The following is a 17,429-nucleotide window of genomic DNA, read 5'->3' as shown; positions in this document are numbered from 1 at the left end:
AATAGTAAATTACATTTTATTTCATTTACAGAGACCTTGAGGCAAACAAGGTGGTATTTGGAAAACAGCACACAGGTGAGGAGCACGAGCGAGAAGCCTGTTATAAATACGCTGGTGTGCTCCATCTGGGCGGAGTGCACGCGGGGCCCTGGCTGGCGGTCTGGGAGGGAGCAGGCATGGGAACAGCCTCTCTCCAGACCATTCCCCCTAGCACCAGGAGCCCCGCCACACAGGAGTGGCCAGAGCCAAGCGTGCACCCTGAAAATGTAACACTGTGAGGAAGTACAGTTCCCTTTAAATCTCAGCAGCAGGTGCATGGGAGCAGGGAGGAGAGGGAAGCTCAGGAGGTCTGGTGGTGAGACTGCCACCCTCCCTCTCGTTCTATAGGCTGGCTAATTAAAAGTCACAAGTCCTGATGCTTGACAAATGAAAAGTCCATTCTGCTAATCCCGATGTTCTTCCCCTGATGCGTGAATCTACACAGTTCTGTGTGGCATGTGCCCCCCACCACCATCGTGATCCGTGATTCCCGAGAGTGGAGGTGGCTGGGTTGGGGGTGCGGCCTAGGGGGAGGAAGACAGCTCACCACCTGCAGGCAGGTCCTTGGGTACCAGGGTCACATGAGGCTCTCAAAGACCGGGGCTACAGCAGCTTGACGTAGTTCTGTGGAATCAGCCCCCTCTTGCCATTCAGAGTCCCTTCTAGCCAGCCAGGTTCCCTTGAGGTTTGCACTGAAAAGGAAGAGAAATCACTTTTCAACAGAAGGCCCCAAGGTAGAAGGCCCCTGAGGGTTCACTATACCGCTGTGTCTCCTAAAGGTTCAACCACAGGGTGGCCAGTAGAGAATGGGCCCGTTTCTGGGATGTTCAGTCACAAAGTTTGTGCAAGGGCTACTGACAGGCTCAGCTCCCTGGTTTAGCCACACGGTCCTCAACCAGCTTCCTGGAGCTGCCTCCTAACTGGCCTCTCCATTTCCAGTCTGTCCTCTTCCGATCCACTACACACAAAGTTGCTCCGTGTACTTTCTGGATATAGAGTGATACAGAGCTGATCACGTCATTCCCTTGCCTAAAACCAAACCCAAGCTCCTGACCAGTCTGACCTCTCCAGGAGCCTGTCACAACCCTCTAGCATATCTCCTGTTTCCCTTGCGTGTGCAGTGCCTTCTGAATGCCACCCCTTCACCAGGTACTTCTTCCTCTTTATGGAGACCGGACTGTATGCCACCTCCTCTGGGGAGGCCTCCTCAACCCTTCTCAGAGATCACAAGCCTCATGAGCATCATCTGGCTCCTGGTCTGACTCCCACGCTGGACAGGGAGCTCCTAAGGTCAGGCCAAGGCCTGGCACATCTGGCACAGTGCCTGGCACACTGGAGATGTCCATAAAGATCCAGACTGGACAGCACAAGACACAGGGTCCAAACACTCCTCACCAAACCTTGGGAATTGATATAGAAGCATTTAATAACTCTCAGCTGTGGGCAGCCCCCAGCTCAGACCTCCAGCCACACTCAGGAGCAGGAGAGGCACCCATGTGCGTAAAGAAAGAGGGGAGGCCTGGGCTCGCCCAGCACAGCAATTCAGGAGCGGGTAGCTTCTGACCACAGCCTTGTGAATGGTTTTACATCAAAAGCCAAGAACATGGCTCGGTGCCTGTAGCTCAGTGGTTAGGGCACTGGCCACATACACCAGAGCTGATGGGTTGGAACCTAGCCCCAGCCTGCTAAACAACAATGACAACTACAACAACAACCAAAAAATAGCCTAGTCTTGTGCTGGGCGCCTATAGTCCTAGCTACTTGGGAGGTTGAGGCAAGAGAATCACATAAGCCCAGCAGTTGGAGGTTGCTGTGAGCTGTGATGCCACAGCACTCTATGGAGGGTGACAAAGTAAGACTGTGTTTATAAAAAAAACAAAAACCAAGAACATGCATACATGCATATAACATGCAAAAGTTCCATGAAACAAAGCCTACCCTCACTATGCACAATGCTCTCTTTCTCTATTTTTCCATATTCTTTTGTGAATGCTGACGGGAACTCAGCAAACCGAGTTCATGGCCCACTCATATGTAGCAACCCGCCGTTTGGAAGACACTGAAGATCCAATTCTAACCATCCTTTTCAACAAGGTAAACATTTGCTCTTCTGTCCCTGGAATGAAGCAAGCCTACATTCTAGCTGTCTGCATTGCCTGGGCCTTCTGTTACTGACTCATGTGCAACAAAGTTTCTGGAAAGCTTCCAGGCCTCTGCATAGCTGCTCCCTTGGCCCCGGATGCTGTTCCCTGACCTTCTCTCTGGACAATGCCAGTGGTCACTCATCCTTGAGATACCAATTTCAGGGTCCCCGTCCCTTTGGGACTCCTCCAGACCAGGTCAGGGGCCTCAGTTACGGATCACACATGTCCTGTGTGCAGGACAGAGGGAGAGTGAGACTGAGAGCGAGAGAAAAACCCAGGAGTATGTAAGCCAGGTTCCCTCGCTCCTGGGCTGTAAGATGACAGCGTTTAACACACACAACATGTAGCATGAGACCTGTGTTCCCCATCACCCAGCACAGGGTCAGAACTGATTGTTTGTGTAATGAATGAATAAGCAAATGAATTCGAGACATGCTCTCAACGTGCGCTGGCAGCCAGTTGCTCTCTTCCTACCCTCACTGACCTTTACCCTCACACCATTCCTCAGAGCAGGAATTTTAAAGGTTTCTCACTTCATCCAAATACCCAAGCTGGCAATGCCATCTGTGTGCAGTATGAGCCCTGAGTGGAAAGGGGCCTGGGGCTGAAGTCAGAGGCCTGGAGGAGACTCTTGGCTAGCTGGGTGCACCTGGGAAATCCAGCTCTTTACTTGCAAAACAGGGTACCAAGCACTGAGTTTGCAGGGCCTGCTGTGAGGAGTGAAACAGCTGATGTGAAACTAACCTGCGTGTGCTGTTTCCTCTCCTGCCCACACACAAACATGCACTTGTGCAAATAGGCTGAGGGTTAATCAAAGGAAGGCTGAACAGAAGAGGCAAACAAAAGTGATTTCCCACAAAGCTGGGGAGAAGGTTTGAATAGGGAACTAAGGGCAGGCTGGGAATCCTACATCCCACGTCCCACCACCACCTCCTCAGCCCTCGCCTCCCTGGAAGGCAGGAGGCAGTAGGGAGAGAAATGTGCTGACTTGGGGAGGGAGCGGGGGGGCTCCTGTAATACCCAAGGGCTGGTGTGGGGTGGGGGGGTCCACAGCACCCATTGCCAGGTGTGAAAGGGTTCAGAGACTGCAGATGAGGCCTGAGAGGGTCTCCCTCTCTCTCTGACCATCTGGCCTCTCTTGGTAGCCTCGAACCCCAAAATGCTCATTCTCAGCCTCCTCTCTGGACTTAGTTTATCAAACTGCTTCCTCAAACCTTCCCCACGGTACCCAGATATTTGGTCAAACATTATTTTTTAACTGGTTCTGTGAAGATTTGGTCGATTATTCCAGAGGTTTAGGTGCAATTAGTTAAATCAGTAGTCTCTCAGTAAAGCAGATTAGCCTCCATTATGGGGGTGGCCTTGTCCAATCAGTTGAAGGTCTTAACAGAACAAGGACTGGCCCCCACCTTCCCCAACAAGAGGGAATTCTGCCTCCACCCTACAACTGCAGCTCTTCCCTGGGTCTCCAGCCTGCCGACCTGCCCTGAGGGTCCTGGGTTGCCAGCCCCCACAATCTCGTGACCCAATTTTTTAAAATAAGTCTGTCTCTCTCACACACTGAGTGCATGCCTCTTGCTTCCTTCTCTGGACACTGCTAATACAGGCAGTTTCAGGTGTGAGAGAGCATCTTATTTGGGGGAAGATTTTTACTGCAAGAGACAGTGAATATCATGGAAATGAGATAGGATTTAGAGTTCCCAAGATTCTGGTAGAACTTTGGCTCTTTTTTTTTTTTAATTAAATCATAGCTGTGTACATTAACGCAATCATGAGTACAATGTGCTGGTTTTACATACAATCTGAAATGCTTTCATCAAGCTGGTTAACATAGCTTTCATGGCATTTTCTTAGTTATTGTGTTAAGACATTTATAGTCTACACCAAGTAAATTTCACATGTACCCTTGTAAGGTGCACCGTAGGTGTGGTCCCACCAAGAACTTTGGCTTTTTATTTTTATTTTTTATTTTAATTTTGGCTTTTTAATGAATATGGCCCTGCCTAATCTCACATAGCTTCACTTTCCAAAAGCAAGGAAAGACCCCAAGTCACAAACATCCAACTTATGTGCGATTCACACTTACGAACAGGGACTATTACAGGCAGTAGGGAAATGTACCTGTTTCCACTTACACACAAATTCAACCTAAGAAGAAAATCTACACAACTTATCTCCTTCATAACCTGTGAATGATAGCTCATTAGAAGTTGCTGCAAAGCCTCAGTGCCCATAGCACTGTGGTTACGGCGTCAGCCACATACACTAAGGCTGGCAGGTTGGAACTCGGCCCAGGCCAGCTAAAACAACAATGACAACTACAACAAAAAATAGCCGGGTGTTGTGGTGGGCACCTGTAGTCACAGCTACTCCAGAGGCTGAGGCAAGAGAATAGCTTAAGCCCAAACGTCTGAGGTTGCTGTGAGCTGTGACACCACAGCACTCTACCAAGGGTAACAAAGTGAGACTCTGTCTCAAAAAAAAAAATAAGTTGCTGCAAATATTAAAATGACACAAGTTATATCAAAACAATGCCAGGAACACACCACATTTCCATGTCACGTTCACAGTAAGGAAGGAAATTTATTATTTGGAAGCAAAACAGAAGGTAAGTGCCTCTTGCCCGTCATTCATTCATCCTGTAAATACCGAGCAGGGGACAAGGGTGTTCAAAGACCCGCAACCCTTTTCCAAGGCTTCCCTGCCCCCAGAACCCCCCCACAATACTCCATACTCCGACTTGGCCTGTACCCCATGCTTGGTGCTCTCTGGAGGTGAGAAAAACAAGCTATCTTCATTTTATTGCTTTCTACTTAAAAGTTGTGTAGAATCTGACTACGTTGCTATACTGGATAAAAGTGTAATGACCATTCGTGCCAATAAACATAACCCCAAGTAACCCACCCCTGATGAACAAAAGCAGTTTAGATGTTTATGTCCCAGTCGGGAAAGGGTAAACTAGATGACAGAGATAATAAAGGCCCTGGGGGCTTCCAGCTTCCTGGCAGCTGTTCCCCGCGCCCAGAAGGTGCTGATGCAAAGTCACTCAATGATTGGAACAGTCCCAGGAGCACGTGAGCACTGAATCCAGGCAGGCTGGCTGGAGGGCCAGAATTCCATGTTTTTAGAACAGACCTTGCCTTTCCAGAAGAACTCTGATCACAGCTAACAGTAGCTAAGCCTCTATTCTATCCGCAGGCTGGCTCAGGCCCAGAGCACTCAGACACCTCTCAAAAGAGGAACGCAGGGAGTTACATGAGACAGGAAAGAGCTACGGCCAGGGACCTGGTAGCATCTCCCCTCCCCCAGGAGAAAAGGGCTATTTTTATTCATCTTATTTTTAAAGAAAGTTTCAGAGTTCAGCATTATTTTGACAGGTGTCACTTATAGTTTCTGGTAGCTGGATTCTAAATACTTCTAGGTGTCCAATTACTGGCTGTAGGGCCTCAGGCTCCCATGACACATCAGCATGGCAGCTGACCGAGAGCTGTGAGACCCCATGTCCTCAAACCCCCTGCCCCACAGCTGCCACAGATGCCTCCTTGGCAAAACAGCTCACTTGTGAACATTTGAAGAACATCTGTGCATTCAGTCACTGGCCTCCTAATAGCCCCCTTAGGGTAGGGCACTGCCACTGGGGCAGCATGCATCATCTGGCGGGAGCTCAGGAGCGGCCTCCGCCCCAGAACTATCTGCGAGCACAGCGGGGGTCTACTTGTCCGTTTTTTACAGACAGGAGACACAGCAGCCTCTGTGTCATTGCCTGTTCCCTTCCATACGGGGTACGGGCTGGCTGTATTCAGTCTCACTCTCCTCTAGCCCCAGAGCCCTCGCCAGCCTCGTGCTGGGAGGCGACCACAGATGGAGTAAGACCGGTGTGGGGCAGAGACCAGCACCGAGGGGCAGCAGATCACCGGCATTCCAGAGGCAGCAGACAAAAGGAAGGAGCAGGGAAGTGAATTGCAGACCGTTCTCCTCACTCACTCCCAGCCACAACCTCCTAGCGGAGCAGAGTCACCCCAGGAGGCTGTGGGGAGCCAGTTGTTCATCCAACCTCCATAACACAGAGGCAGACAGTACAGCAGTCACCTGCCAGGACTGGGAGCACCAACTACGTGCCAGGCACAGGGGGAAGTCCCCACCACAGATCCCGTTCTGCCACTTAGAACAGGCGACTTGCCCGGCCTCAACAACCTCATGTGTGTTACACCAACACCCCTGGGTATTATGGGGTTTTTTAATTGTACTAAAAAATATACAATGTAAGGTTTATCATTTTACACATTTTAAAGTATAGAATTCAGTGGCATTAAGTACAACCCCAATGTTGTGTAACCATCACTGCTATTGCCAGGACCTTTTCATCTTCCTGAACTGAAACTGTAGCTGTTAAGCTGTGTCTTCCCATTACCACCCCCGCACCATGCCCCCCTGGTGGCCTCTATTCTACAGCACATCTCCATGAACCTGCCGTCTGGACAGCGGGTAAATGGAATCAGACAATACCCATCCTTTGGTGGCTCGTTTAGCTCAGCAGCATCGTGTCTTCGAGGTTCATCCCTATCATGGCCTGTGTCAGAATTTCTTTCCTTTTAGGGCAGAACAAAATTCCTTTGTGTGTATGGACCGCAGTTCACAGGATGTGTCTGGTGTGGCTTTGCCCGGCTTATTCATTCCTCTGCTCGTGGACATCTGGGCTGTGTCCACCTTTTGCCTAGAACGTGGCAGTGACCAATGGGTGTGCGAATACCTATGCAAGTCCCTGCTTTCAATTATTTTGAGTACATATCCAGAAATGGAACTGCATATCGTGCTTCTATGATTGATTTCTTTAGGAACCACTATACTGTCTTCCACAGTGACGGTCCCTTGTTACAGTCCCACCAGCAATGCACAAGAGCTCCCATTTTTCCACATCCTCATCCCTGGTTTTTTGTTTGTTTGTCTGTCTGAGACAGAGTCTCCCTATATTGCCCTCGGTAGAGTACACGGCATCACAGCTCATAGCAACCTCAAACTCCTGGGCTCAAGCGATTCTCTTGCCTCAGCCTCCCAAGTAGCTGGGACTTCAGGTGCCCACCACAATGCCTGGCCATTTTTTGGTTGTAGTTGTCATTGTTGTTTGGCAGGCCCAGACTGAGTTCGAACCCACCAGCTTCGGTGTATGTGGATGGTGCCCTAGCCGCTGAGCTATAGGCACCAAGCCTTTTTTGTTTTTAAGACAGAGTCTCACTCTGTTGCCCTGGGTAGAGTGCTGGTGCATCATAACTCACAGCAACCTCAAATTCTTAGGCTTGAGCAATCTTCTTGCCTCAGCAGCATCGTGGACTCCCAAGCAGCTGGACTACAGGCGTGTGCCACACCACCTGGCTGGTTTTTTTCTAATTTTTTTTTTAGTAGAGACAGAGTCTTGCTCTTGCTTAGGCTGGTCTCAAACTCTTGAGCTCAAGCATCCATCCACCTTACCGCCCCTAGAATGTGAGGATTACAGGTGTGAGCCACTGCGTCTGACCCTTGTTCTCCACATTTTTTGCTAGTAGCCATCCAAACAGGGTTTTGCCACGTCAGCATAATATACCATCCCATGACAAAAGAGACACTTGAGCTAGTGATAATAATTTGTGAGAAGCCATCTCCAGAACAGAATCTGGGCTCAGGGTTTTTTTTTTCTTTTTTTTTTTTCCCAGCACAATGTAAACAATGTATGTGGCAAATATTTACATGACTGCAGCATCATCACAGTACCGTGACTGCTAGGAACCCACATTCAAGAACAGCAGTGTGGCACTAGGGAGGCCTGTGTCCCTCCCTGCGCTGTGTCCAGTCTCCCCGTATCACACCCCTCCCTGCCCCGGGGTATCAGTAGCTTGAATGCTCTTTCCTCTTCTCTTACCCCAGCTATGACTAACATAGTTTTATCACATGTGTACATATCCCTAATAATATCCTTTAGATTTCTCATATTTCTGAGCCCAACCAGAATCACGTAATATCTAGGCATCCAGCACTCTATTTTTTTTTTTTTCACTTAACGTTTTTTTCTAAGATTCCTCCATGTTAGGGATATATGTAGGAGTCATACTATTAGCCTGGGGGTCTCCATAAGATCAACTTTCCAAGATAATGCCCAATTATTTTCTAAAGATTATTCTGTGTCTTTCGGACTCATTAAAGTTTAATCACCAGAGGCTTTTAAGGATTACTTTGGGCCACACCTGCTCCCCCAGCAGCAGCATGATCACGTCTTCATGTAGAAACAAATAGCTCAGCCAGCGCTGGTGCTGAGAGGCCTGGGAGCCCCCCTGAAGGTCAGCCCTGGTAACCACCTGGCTGCAGGGCCAGCTGTATGGAAAAGGAGCAGGACAGGCCATACACCTACAAAATATATTCCTCAGTTCCCCAGGCCCAGAGGAAAGGAAATATCCCTCTGGCAATCACAGGAATGTCTACTGCCTTGAGACTTGACAGACACTGCTCGCCCTGGGGACACGTGGGCAGCACTTCCCAGAACAGCAGCTAAGATTAGTGTGTCTACGACCAAAGCAAATCTTCAGCCTAGAACTGGAACTCATAACTTCAGCCCAGGACCACCCAGTAAGAGCAAAGAACAAGCAACAGTCATCCAGCTACATAATTACTAAAGACCCTTTGCCTTCCACACTCTGGGTTCAGGTTTCTCACTGTTGTCCACGTTCCAAACCACAGAACTACTGACAACGTGGCCCGGGGGTCACTCTGACCTCAGTTTTATTTTTCTCCAAAGGCCGCGGAATGCCATAAACAGATTTCCTTTGTTGCCTGTACTGTAAGAGCATCTCTGGACGGTGGGAGATTCCAAATGGGTAAGTGAACACAGAAAAAATACCTTGGCAATTCAGGGACACAAAGTATTTCTGGTGACACTCCCATGGGCTGAATTATAAACAGTGGCTGCTCAAAGCTCGGCCTGGCTCCACAGGACCACCAGTCTGTCTCACTCTGTGTCAGTTGTCAGAAGGAAGACCCCACAGCCATTTGAAGAAAGGCTTCATAGGATATGTTCTGGTGTGGCTTTGCCTGGTGTTCATTTCCCTGTACTGGATGCGGTGGCTCACGCCTATAATCTTAGCACTTAGGAAGGCTGAGGTGAGTGGATCACTCGAGCTCAGGTGTTCAAGGCCAGCCTGAGCAAAAGAGAGACCCCCATCTCTAAAAATAGGCAGGCATTGTGGGGGGTGCCTATAGCCCAGCGACTCAGGAGGTTGAAACAAGAGGATGGATTGAGTCCAAGTGTTTGAGGTTACTGTGAGCTGTGATGCTACAGTACTCTACCAAGGGCAACAAAATGAGATTCTGTCTGAAAGAAAAAAAGATGTGTTCTGGACAATTCACTTTTAACTAGCTAAGAGATCAATTATGCCCAGAAGATGAAGGTGTAAACACACACACAAAAGAATGAACCCTATTTAAGGGCCTTCAACTTACTGTGCCTCTTAAAAACCATTCTTATTAAACAGCAAGTCTGAAACTGGCTCTGAGCACCTCTCACAGTCTGAACACACCACTACAAAAGAATTGGGAGCCACCTGTCAGACAAGGTCGTTCACATGAAAAGAGCCGCTCACAGGCCTGGGTAGCGAGAGGGCATCAGTGCACCCTCAAGGCATTCTCAGAGTGGCCAGGCTTGGAGGAGGGACTGAGCAACTACTGAGACATCTGGGTACCCAGAGCAGAAAAGTCCAGGCAGACGTGGACACCAGCACCACAGAGACAGAATCTGAGGGAAACGTAACTGGGCTGAAAAGGCAGCCATGTCCATGGTGTACCACCCCATCCCCAGTGTGGAACTATGGTCAGCCATATCCCCACAATGTCTATGGCATCAAAGCTCATCTTCCAGCAGTTCCAAATGCTACCTTGATGCAGCATCAATCTTGAGGACATCTCCAGAGATGAGGATAAAGAATCTGATGTAGACAGTACTTAAGGAAACTTTCAGGGTCACACAGAAAGCAGAAAAGCCAAGAGCTGATCTCAGACAAAACAGCCACTGAGTTCATACTCCATGGTTACCTGTGGTTAATGGCTCTCCTCTTCCAAAAACACACACTGGTACGTGTGTGTATGTGTATACATTCTGGTTTTTAGGAAGACCCCTGAAAGTCATCTAGCGCCTTATGGGCTGAAGAACTTAGTAAGTCTTCTTAGTAAATCTCCTACCAGCCCTTCCCCTCTACCGAAGCTGGCAGATCCACGTTAGTTTAGGTACTGACCCTCATCCCCATGGCTCTACACCTACAGGAGATATCCTTTGCCGAGTGGGATTTCAATTGGTCTGAATCCCTGCCACCCAGTTCTGGCTACTAGGACATAATGGCTGGTAAACTATTAAGAAAGTTCTAGAAAAAATTTCTCATTCTTAAGCAAATACAAGGATGAGACATCCCCTCTTGTGGGAACTGAGATGTCACCATGATGCCCGGAACTGTGGCACCCATCTTGTCCCCACCAGCCAGAGGCCCAAGTCCACGTGCTGAAGATGGTTGAGCAGAAAGACAGAAATACTTCAGTAATCTTTAATGACATCTTTGAGAATATGAATTAATAAACCCTGGAGCTCCCTACTTCCAGACTTATTGTTATATAAAACTAATCCTTTCTCTGTGTGAGAGAGAGAGATGAGATCTTGCTAGGTTGCCCAGGCTGGCGTCAAACTCTTGGGCTCGGGTGATATTCTCACCTCAGCCTCCCACATACCTGGGACTATAGGCATGAGTCACCATGCCCAGCTTTATCTGAACCATTTTCATGACTGAGTAGCCAGTTATGTTAGTTTTTGTTACTTGCAGCCTAAGGCATCCTAATAGATGTATCTTCTGCCAAGGTAGCTGCTTCACAAAGCATGCTGAGTAAGAGATTTCAGAGACTTTTTAATACATCTAATCACACAAAATAAAAATTGATCATCCTATCTCAGATGCGTGAGGGCCTATACGACCATCTCAGCTTCCCCTGCAGGCATGTGGTGTGCTGAGATGTGACAGGCCTGGAGCAGGCAGCTGTTCTGCCACACTTTCCTGGCAAAACTACACGTGTGTATGAACAAAATTTCTCAACAAAGTATAATTCTGTTGTATGTGGGGTTTTATTGTTTGTATTCTGACAGTTTCTGGCTCTCAAGAGTACTTATCACACACGTATAGAAATCTATTCTAAATGAGGCAACTTGCTTTCTGTAGAACAATCGTCAGCAAATGCCGCATTACTGACAATACACCACTGAGCCTCGTGTCGATATATGCCATAAATTCCACACATTCTGGCTAATCAACCATTTCATTCCAAGCATCGAAGGTTCCCACTGCTTCCCCAGAACTCTTTTGGGGAGCTCCACCCACACATGACATCACGGTTTCCACAGCAACCAATGAATTTCATAATAAGCAGGAGGGACTGGGAGGAAAGAAATCAAGGGGGAGGTGGAGGGAAATACATACACTGAACCACAGGAGGACTTTTTAAAATATTAAACCAGGCATAGCTCCTAAATGTGTATGAATATCAAACACTCAAAAATCTACGCTCTTGTTTGGATACACAAAGTCAATAGCCGTAGCTGGAGATTCACACACCATTTCAATCAGCAAAAATTTAAAGCACAGAAACGGTCAGGGAAATAGAAATCAACGGTTTTTGAACATAGTATTTCTTCTCTGATAACTCAAGATTTGGCAGACCTGAAGCGTTCAGGAGGCTTGGCTGGGGACGCTGGGAGAACAAAATGAAGGAGGTAGATGAGAAATTCCTCCTCACTCCAAGTGGCACCAGCTTCTTCCCACCTGGAGGAAGAGGCCCCAAATGAAGACCCACAAGTGCTAGAAGGGTTGGGGGACGATGAAGGAGGGGGCAGACTGTACTCCAGCTGCACACGCGGCCCCCTGGCTTCAGCATCGGGAAGCCAAACCCACCAGCTCTCTCCTGTCTGAAGCGTCAGGGAGAGAAGGTCCTGCTGACCACAGTGCTATCTGTGACTGCTCTGTGTTGTCGCTCTTCTGGGGTGACAGAGCATATCCTAAAGCTCCCACTAACACTTACCGTCCTCAAAAATTGCTCCAATTTCAAAAGATAATTCCGAGCTGTGCTCTGCTTCACATGGATACACCGCTCGAGCCTTCCGACTGGTCATGCTGCAAGGGGGCAGAAAGGTACAGAAGAAAATGAGACCCACTGGGAGAAAGAAACCTCACCTCCCCATCCCCCAAATCTCATTTACACGCTACCCGTGGGGCAAGTCCCTACAACAACAAAATGAACAGGGAAATGAACACCAGGCAAAGCCATAGTACTTGATTGTCCAGTAAATGACGGGTTTCACATGCAAACCTTTCCCCTAGGGAGCCTCTCTGAAGCTGTGGCTGAACCACTCCACCTAATTCTCCTCCCTGCCTGGTGAGATGCCCACCCTGTTGCTCAGCACCGTCAGAGCCACAGGGCGTGTTTATTACCAAGCACTTCGGCTCCTCTGTTAGAAAAAGCACCAAAAAAAAAAAAAAGAAAAAAAAAAGAAAGAAAGAAAAGAAACAGCACCGCAACCAGAGACCCAGCTCAGCCATCAGAGGGAAGAGCCTCAGCCACACTGCCTGGGCAGCGATGAAACGCTGACCCACGTCCATCTGGGATGACGACCTGCTCCAGACCCCACTCTGGAAGGGACGTGTTTTTACTTGGGACTTCTGCATTTAGACCCCCTCGCCCCCAGGGGCACACCAGGCTCAAATTCTCACCATCTGTCAAAACATCCTCTGTGCCCTTGTGGGAGTAGGACACACTGGGGGAAGATGGAAATCGTGCCTTTAGCCACATTCGGTCAGGGCAGGAGAAACATCCTGCCGCCTCACTGGGGAGCAGGGGAACCTCTGGTAGGAAGAAGTGCCTCAGCTGACACCCAGGTGGAAGGGCTTGCTAAAGGGCTCACCACCCTGTCCTTTACAGAACTGGCCATTTGCTGTGCAAATTCATGTTTGCAGGGCCCATCTGCCCTCCTTTAAAACAGAGACTGTGCTTTACATTCCTGTACAGGAAGTTCTTACCAAGTAAGTAGTTTCATAAATGCACAACCTACCCCAAAAAGACAGAGCAGGTTCAAGCAGGTCTCACATAAGGCAAATTTCTCTAAGGAACAGACTTGCTATTAAACTGAGTAAGGCACAGCCCTGAAACAAGATTATAAATGTTGTCCATGAAGTCCAGGATGCCAGAGGAGCCTGGATGAGCCTTTTCTAGCAGAGGAAACAGGAACTTGCTTGGGTTTATCAAGCCTCTTGTGGGTGCCACACCCATTATTCCACATTAGACTCCAAACCACGTACCCTTCAGGAGGCTTGTCCACTATGGCGAAAGGGGACGACCTGGGTGAAGGAGGTGTAACAGCCGAGTCGGAGCTTGGTGTGGTTGGAGACTGTGGGTTTAGCCACTGGACCATAGAGGATCGGGTCTGACTTGGGCTAAGGGTAGAAATTTAAAGGACAGGGTTAATAGTGAAAAGGCCACAGAACACCAAGCGCCCAACATCCCAATCCTAAATGGAGAGAATGCTTAGCTCCCGAATGTCCCCAGATCTGCAGGGACAGAGTCCTCTCTGCATCCTCCCAGGGCTACAGCCCACACTATAGATACCAATAATCCCCAAACTGGCCGAGACATCTCATGGGACTTCTCAAGGTTTCTGGAAAAGATCTCACCTTGTACTAAGCACCATATATCAGTTCACTGATTAGGAACCAGAGTCTAGAATTACTCAAAGAAGTAACTGGGACTTTCAAGGTATTCATTTCTTTTTCTGCTTATAAGGAAAATCACTACTTAGAGTCAAGCCCATAACTTGTAGCTACAAAAAATCAACACATGGCCGGCCTTTTTAATGTGTTAAAGTGCTTGGTCATACATCTGGCAACTCAAAAAATAAAGCTGTCATGGGATTCAGGATTTATCTAGAGAAAGCCAAAGACTAAGAGTTAGAGGGAGAAACTAAGGAACAGCAAAAATCTCTGGTCATCTAAAGGCCTCAAGTGAACAGACTCCTCAAGGGGCCTTTAAAGATGGGGGAAGAATTCAGTGAATATGTGTTGATCAGAATTAACCTCCCATGATCTCAGAACTGGAGGCCTATGGAGATGGTTTATAATGTTCCGTCTAAAAGCACAGTGCTGGAAGCTTCTTGTTTCATCCACTGACATTTTCAACACCTACATATTCAAGGTCTGCTGTGCCCAGAGGCTCTTCACCTCACAGTCACCCTCTTCAGCTGAAACCAGTTTCCACGGGCAACCTCCTTGCCCTTCCACATTCCTGAGCATGATCTTTGACTCTTTCCTCTACAGCAGAGCACATGCCATGTTCATCACCAGGGTGGTCTCCTGCCTCCACTGCTCCAAAGCAGCCACCCTCAGCAGCAACCTCTGACCTGATGCTTCTCCTCACGACCTGGCACTACCCCGCCCACCAGCCCCAGCAGTCCCCCGTCTGCCCCCAGCCCTGCTTCCTGGGGCTCCCGCCCTGTATCTCCTCCTCCCTCTGCCTGCTCTAACCTTGCCCTTCTGCAGCTCAGCCCTAGGCCTGCTGCCCTAAACTCCTCCTGTGGCCTCTTCCACCCACACACCACCTCTGACAGCCTGTCACGCCAATGGATGAAAGGGCAGGCTGGCACCGGTTGTGCCCCAATGCCTTTAGATATCTGTCTTGCTTCTGAGGTGAGATCAGGTCTTTAACTCCTTTTCTAGACCTCCCAAAGCCAGAGGGCCAGGGACATGAAGCCTTCAACCAACATCTGAGTAACCCATTTAGAAGTTCCAAAACCAAAACTGAATTTTATAAATCAGGTGCACTATTGACTTGATACATATTTACTATACAGAAGGTTTCTCATCTTTTGTTGAGAAAAAAAAGAGGAGGAAGCATTTAAAAATCATCATTTTTGGAAGAATTTATTTATAATTCCAGAGTCATAAAACCTATATCATTCCCAACCAAGATACCTATAAATTCTAAAATGACCAGCCACAGAAGTCCCCCAGTTCTTCAGCAAAAAGTGAACCTTTAATGTTGTCTTAAAAACCAGGAAGGAGGCTCGGCACCTATAGCTCAACCGGCTAAGGCGCCAGCCACGTACACCTAAGGTGGCGGGTTCGAATCCCCAGCCCGGACCCGCCAAACAACAATGATGGCTGCAACCAAAAAATAGCCGGGCGTTGTGGCGGGCGCCTGTGGTCCCAGCTACTTGGGAGGCGGAGGCAGGAGACTCGCTTGAGCCCAGGAGTTGGAGGTTGCTGTGAGCTGTAATGCCACGGCACTCTACCCAGGGGGACAGCTTGAGGCTCTGTCTCAAAAAAAAAAAAAAAACCAGGAAGGAAAGGAGAGGAAAGGGTGAATGAATCTCTGGCAGGGAATTTAAGGCTGCAAGCAGTTGGACAACTGCAGGGTTATCTCCCAGCAGTTACTCAAGGTGCCTGGAAGGGGTGCCATCAACTCCTCCTAGTCATAAACAGGTGAGTAAATGACAGCCATCCCTCTGCTTATAGAAACGGGATGAAGATAAAGTAACAATGTAACCATATTTATATGACCCTTTAAAAATAAACTTCATAAATTTGACAGCTATTACCTATTTAATCTCTGCATCTTTAAGGTTTAATAAAAAAAAAAAAAACACCCTGAGTGTTTTGAGTTATTGTGAACATGTGAAGGGACGAACCCCTAAGTTTGTTTTTTTGTTTGTTTGTTTGTCTGGGTTTTTTTTGCAGTTTTTTGGCTGGGGCTGGATTTGAACCCACCACCTCCAGCATATGGGGCCGGCGAGCCACAGGTGCCGCCCATGAACCCCTAAGTTTTTAGAAATTAAAAAGAACGGGTGTGTGTAAAAGCCTGCCTGTCCTTCAACTGGGCTTTCCCTATCTTGTCCCCAAACAGGAGAATTAACAATCCTTGTCCAAGGTCAAGTTCTTACCATGAGCCTTTGTTTCCTGTGATCTTTCAGCTGTGGTCACATATATACATGCTACATATGCTATAAGATCCGGCATTTGCCGGTTCACCAAGATAGCCTTCCAGACTTCCCACTTAACCTGAGTCTCTGTGTTTGAGTTCCCTGGGTCCCCCCACAGCGTCAGAAGTCTCAGCTAGATACTGCTCTTTGGATTTCAGAATTCCCCATGGGCACACAGAGCGGGTGTGGGGCTATTCATAAGGAGTGGCAGAAACGCATGTCTGGAGACAGCCTGGGGAGAGGAAGCAGAAGGTCCTGCGGGTGAAAAAGGAGACCTGTGTTGCGCAACAAGGTCTGGGAGGCAGCGGCGCAGCTGCTTGGGTAGATGAAATTTTTCACAGGCCTGCTGGCTGAGATCAAGTGGGGCTGAGGCGAGAAGTGAATACATAAATACACGCAAGTCACGGTAAGAGTTCACAGCTCAGCCATGGAGGTCTCTCTTTTTTTCAAGGCAAACCATTGTTAAATATGAGCTTCATTATACAGTATATGTATATAACCATCTACTACTTTCCAAATTTGGGTAATTCTTTAAGGGGGAGATAAGAATCTAATTTTTTATAAAATATTTAATTCTTTAAAATAATAAAACCCTTTTTTTCCCCTCAAAAAGCAGTAGAGAAAAATATTAGCTACAGAAGAGAGTTTCTGATACTCTCTTTCCCTTATTTGAAACCTTTTGAAGGAACACTAGATATTTCAGAACGGTGGCCCACAGCAAAGGTCTAAGAGTTGTTCCTCACGCTGGGCTGCAGGAGAGAACTGTGCACAGTGAAGCATCCGTGTAGGTAATGAATTAGCCATTTCTCCTACACATCTAGGATGGTTCTAGCCAGGTAACTGTCAGGAGACAGTTCTCCCTCAATCTCTTATATTTGTGCACATCTAGTGAGCAAGAGGAACTGGTCACCTTTATTCTGAACTGTTTTTCCTAAGATACTTGTCTCTCTCTCTCTCTCTCTCTCTGAGCAGGCCTTACCTAACAAAAAAGATTTGGGTTCTCTAAGCTCCAGGTTTCTCTCCTGTGACTTGTGACATTCAGGTGTTACCTGGCCCCAGCATCCCTAAAACCCTAGCAGGGTAATTGAGCAACTTGCAAACAGGATAAAATTTCTCGCCCTCCACAGTTCTTGCCAGTATCATCCTTGGAAGAAAGAACTAAGGAAACAGTCGCTAAGATCATTTTTTTACATTCTGTGGTTCACAGAAAACCCCAGCCAAGGGTG

The 17,429-nt window shown here is 48.0% G+C and overlaps 1 protein-coding gene across 1 annotated transcript in view; it reads right to left on the bottom strand.

Moving 5' to 3' along the window:
* The window catches only part of ARHGAP10 (Rho GTPase activating protein 10), a 293,594-nt gene continuing 276,165 nt past the window's right edge, over positions 1-17,429 (bottom strand). Inside the window, exons 24-26 of the mRNA XM_023513448.1 lie at positions 13,532-13,666; positions 12,258-12,349; positions 1-731 (exon numbers count right to left, since the gene is read on the bottom strand). Of these exons, the coding sequence (XP_023369216.1) occupies positions 643-731; positions 12,258-12,349; positions 13,532-13,666 (316 nt within the window). The 3' untranslated portion in view covers positions 1-642. The remainder of the gene's footprint in view (positions 732-12,257; positions 12,350-13,531; positions 13,667-17,429) is intronic.

Source organism: Otolemur garnettii, unplaced genomic scaffold (assembly GCF_000181295.1).
Source record: "Otolemur garnettii isolate 467f Iridium unplaced genomic scaffold, OtoGar3 scaffold00041, whole genome shotgun sequence".
In the NCBI taxonomy this organism is placed as follows: domain Eukaryota; kingdom Metazoa; phylum Chordata; class Mammalia; order Primates; family Galagidae; genus Otolemur; species Otolemur garnettii.
This window is presented reverse-complemented; position numbering and strand designations above follow the sequence as displayed.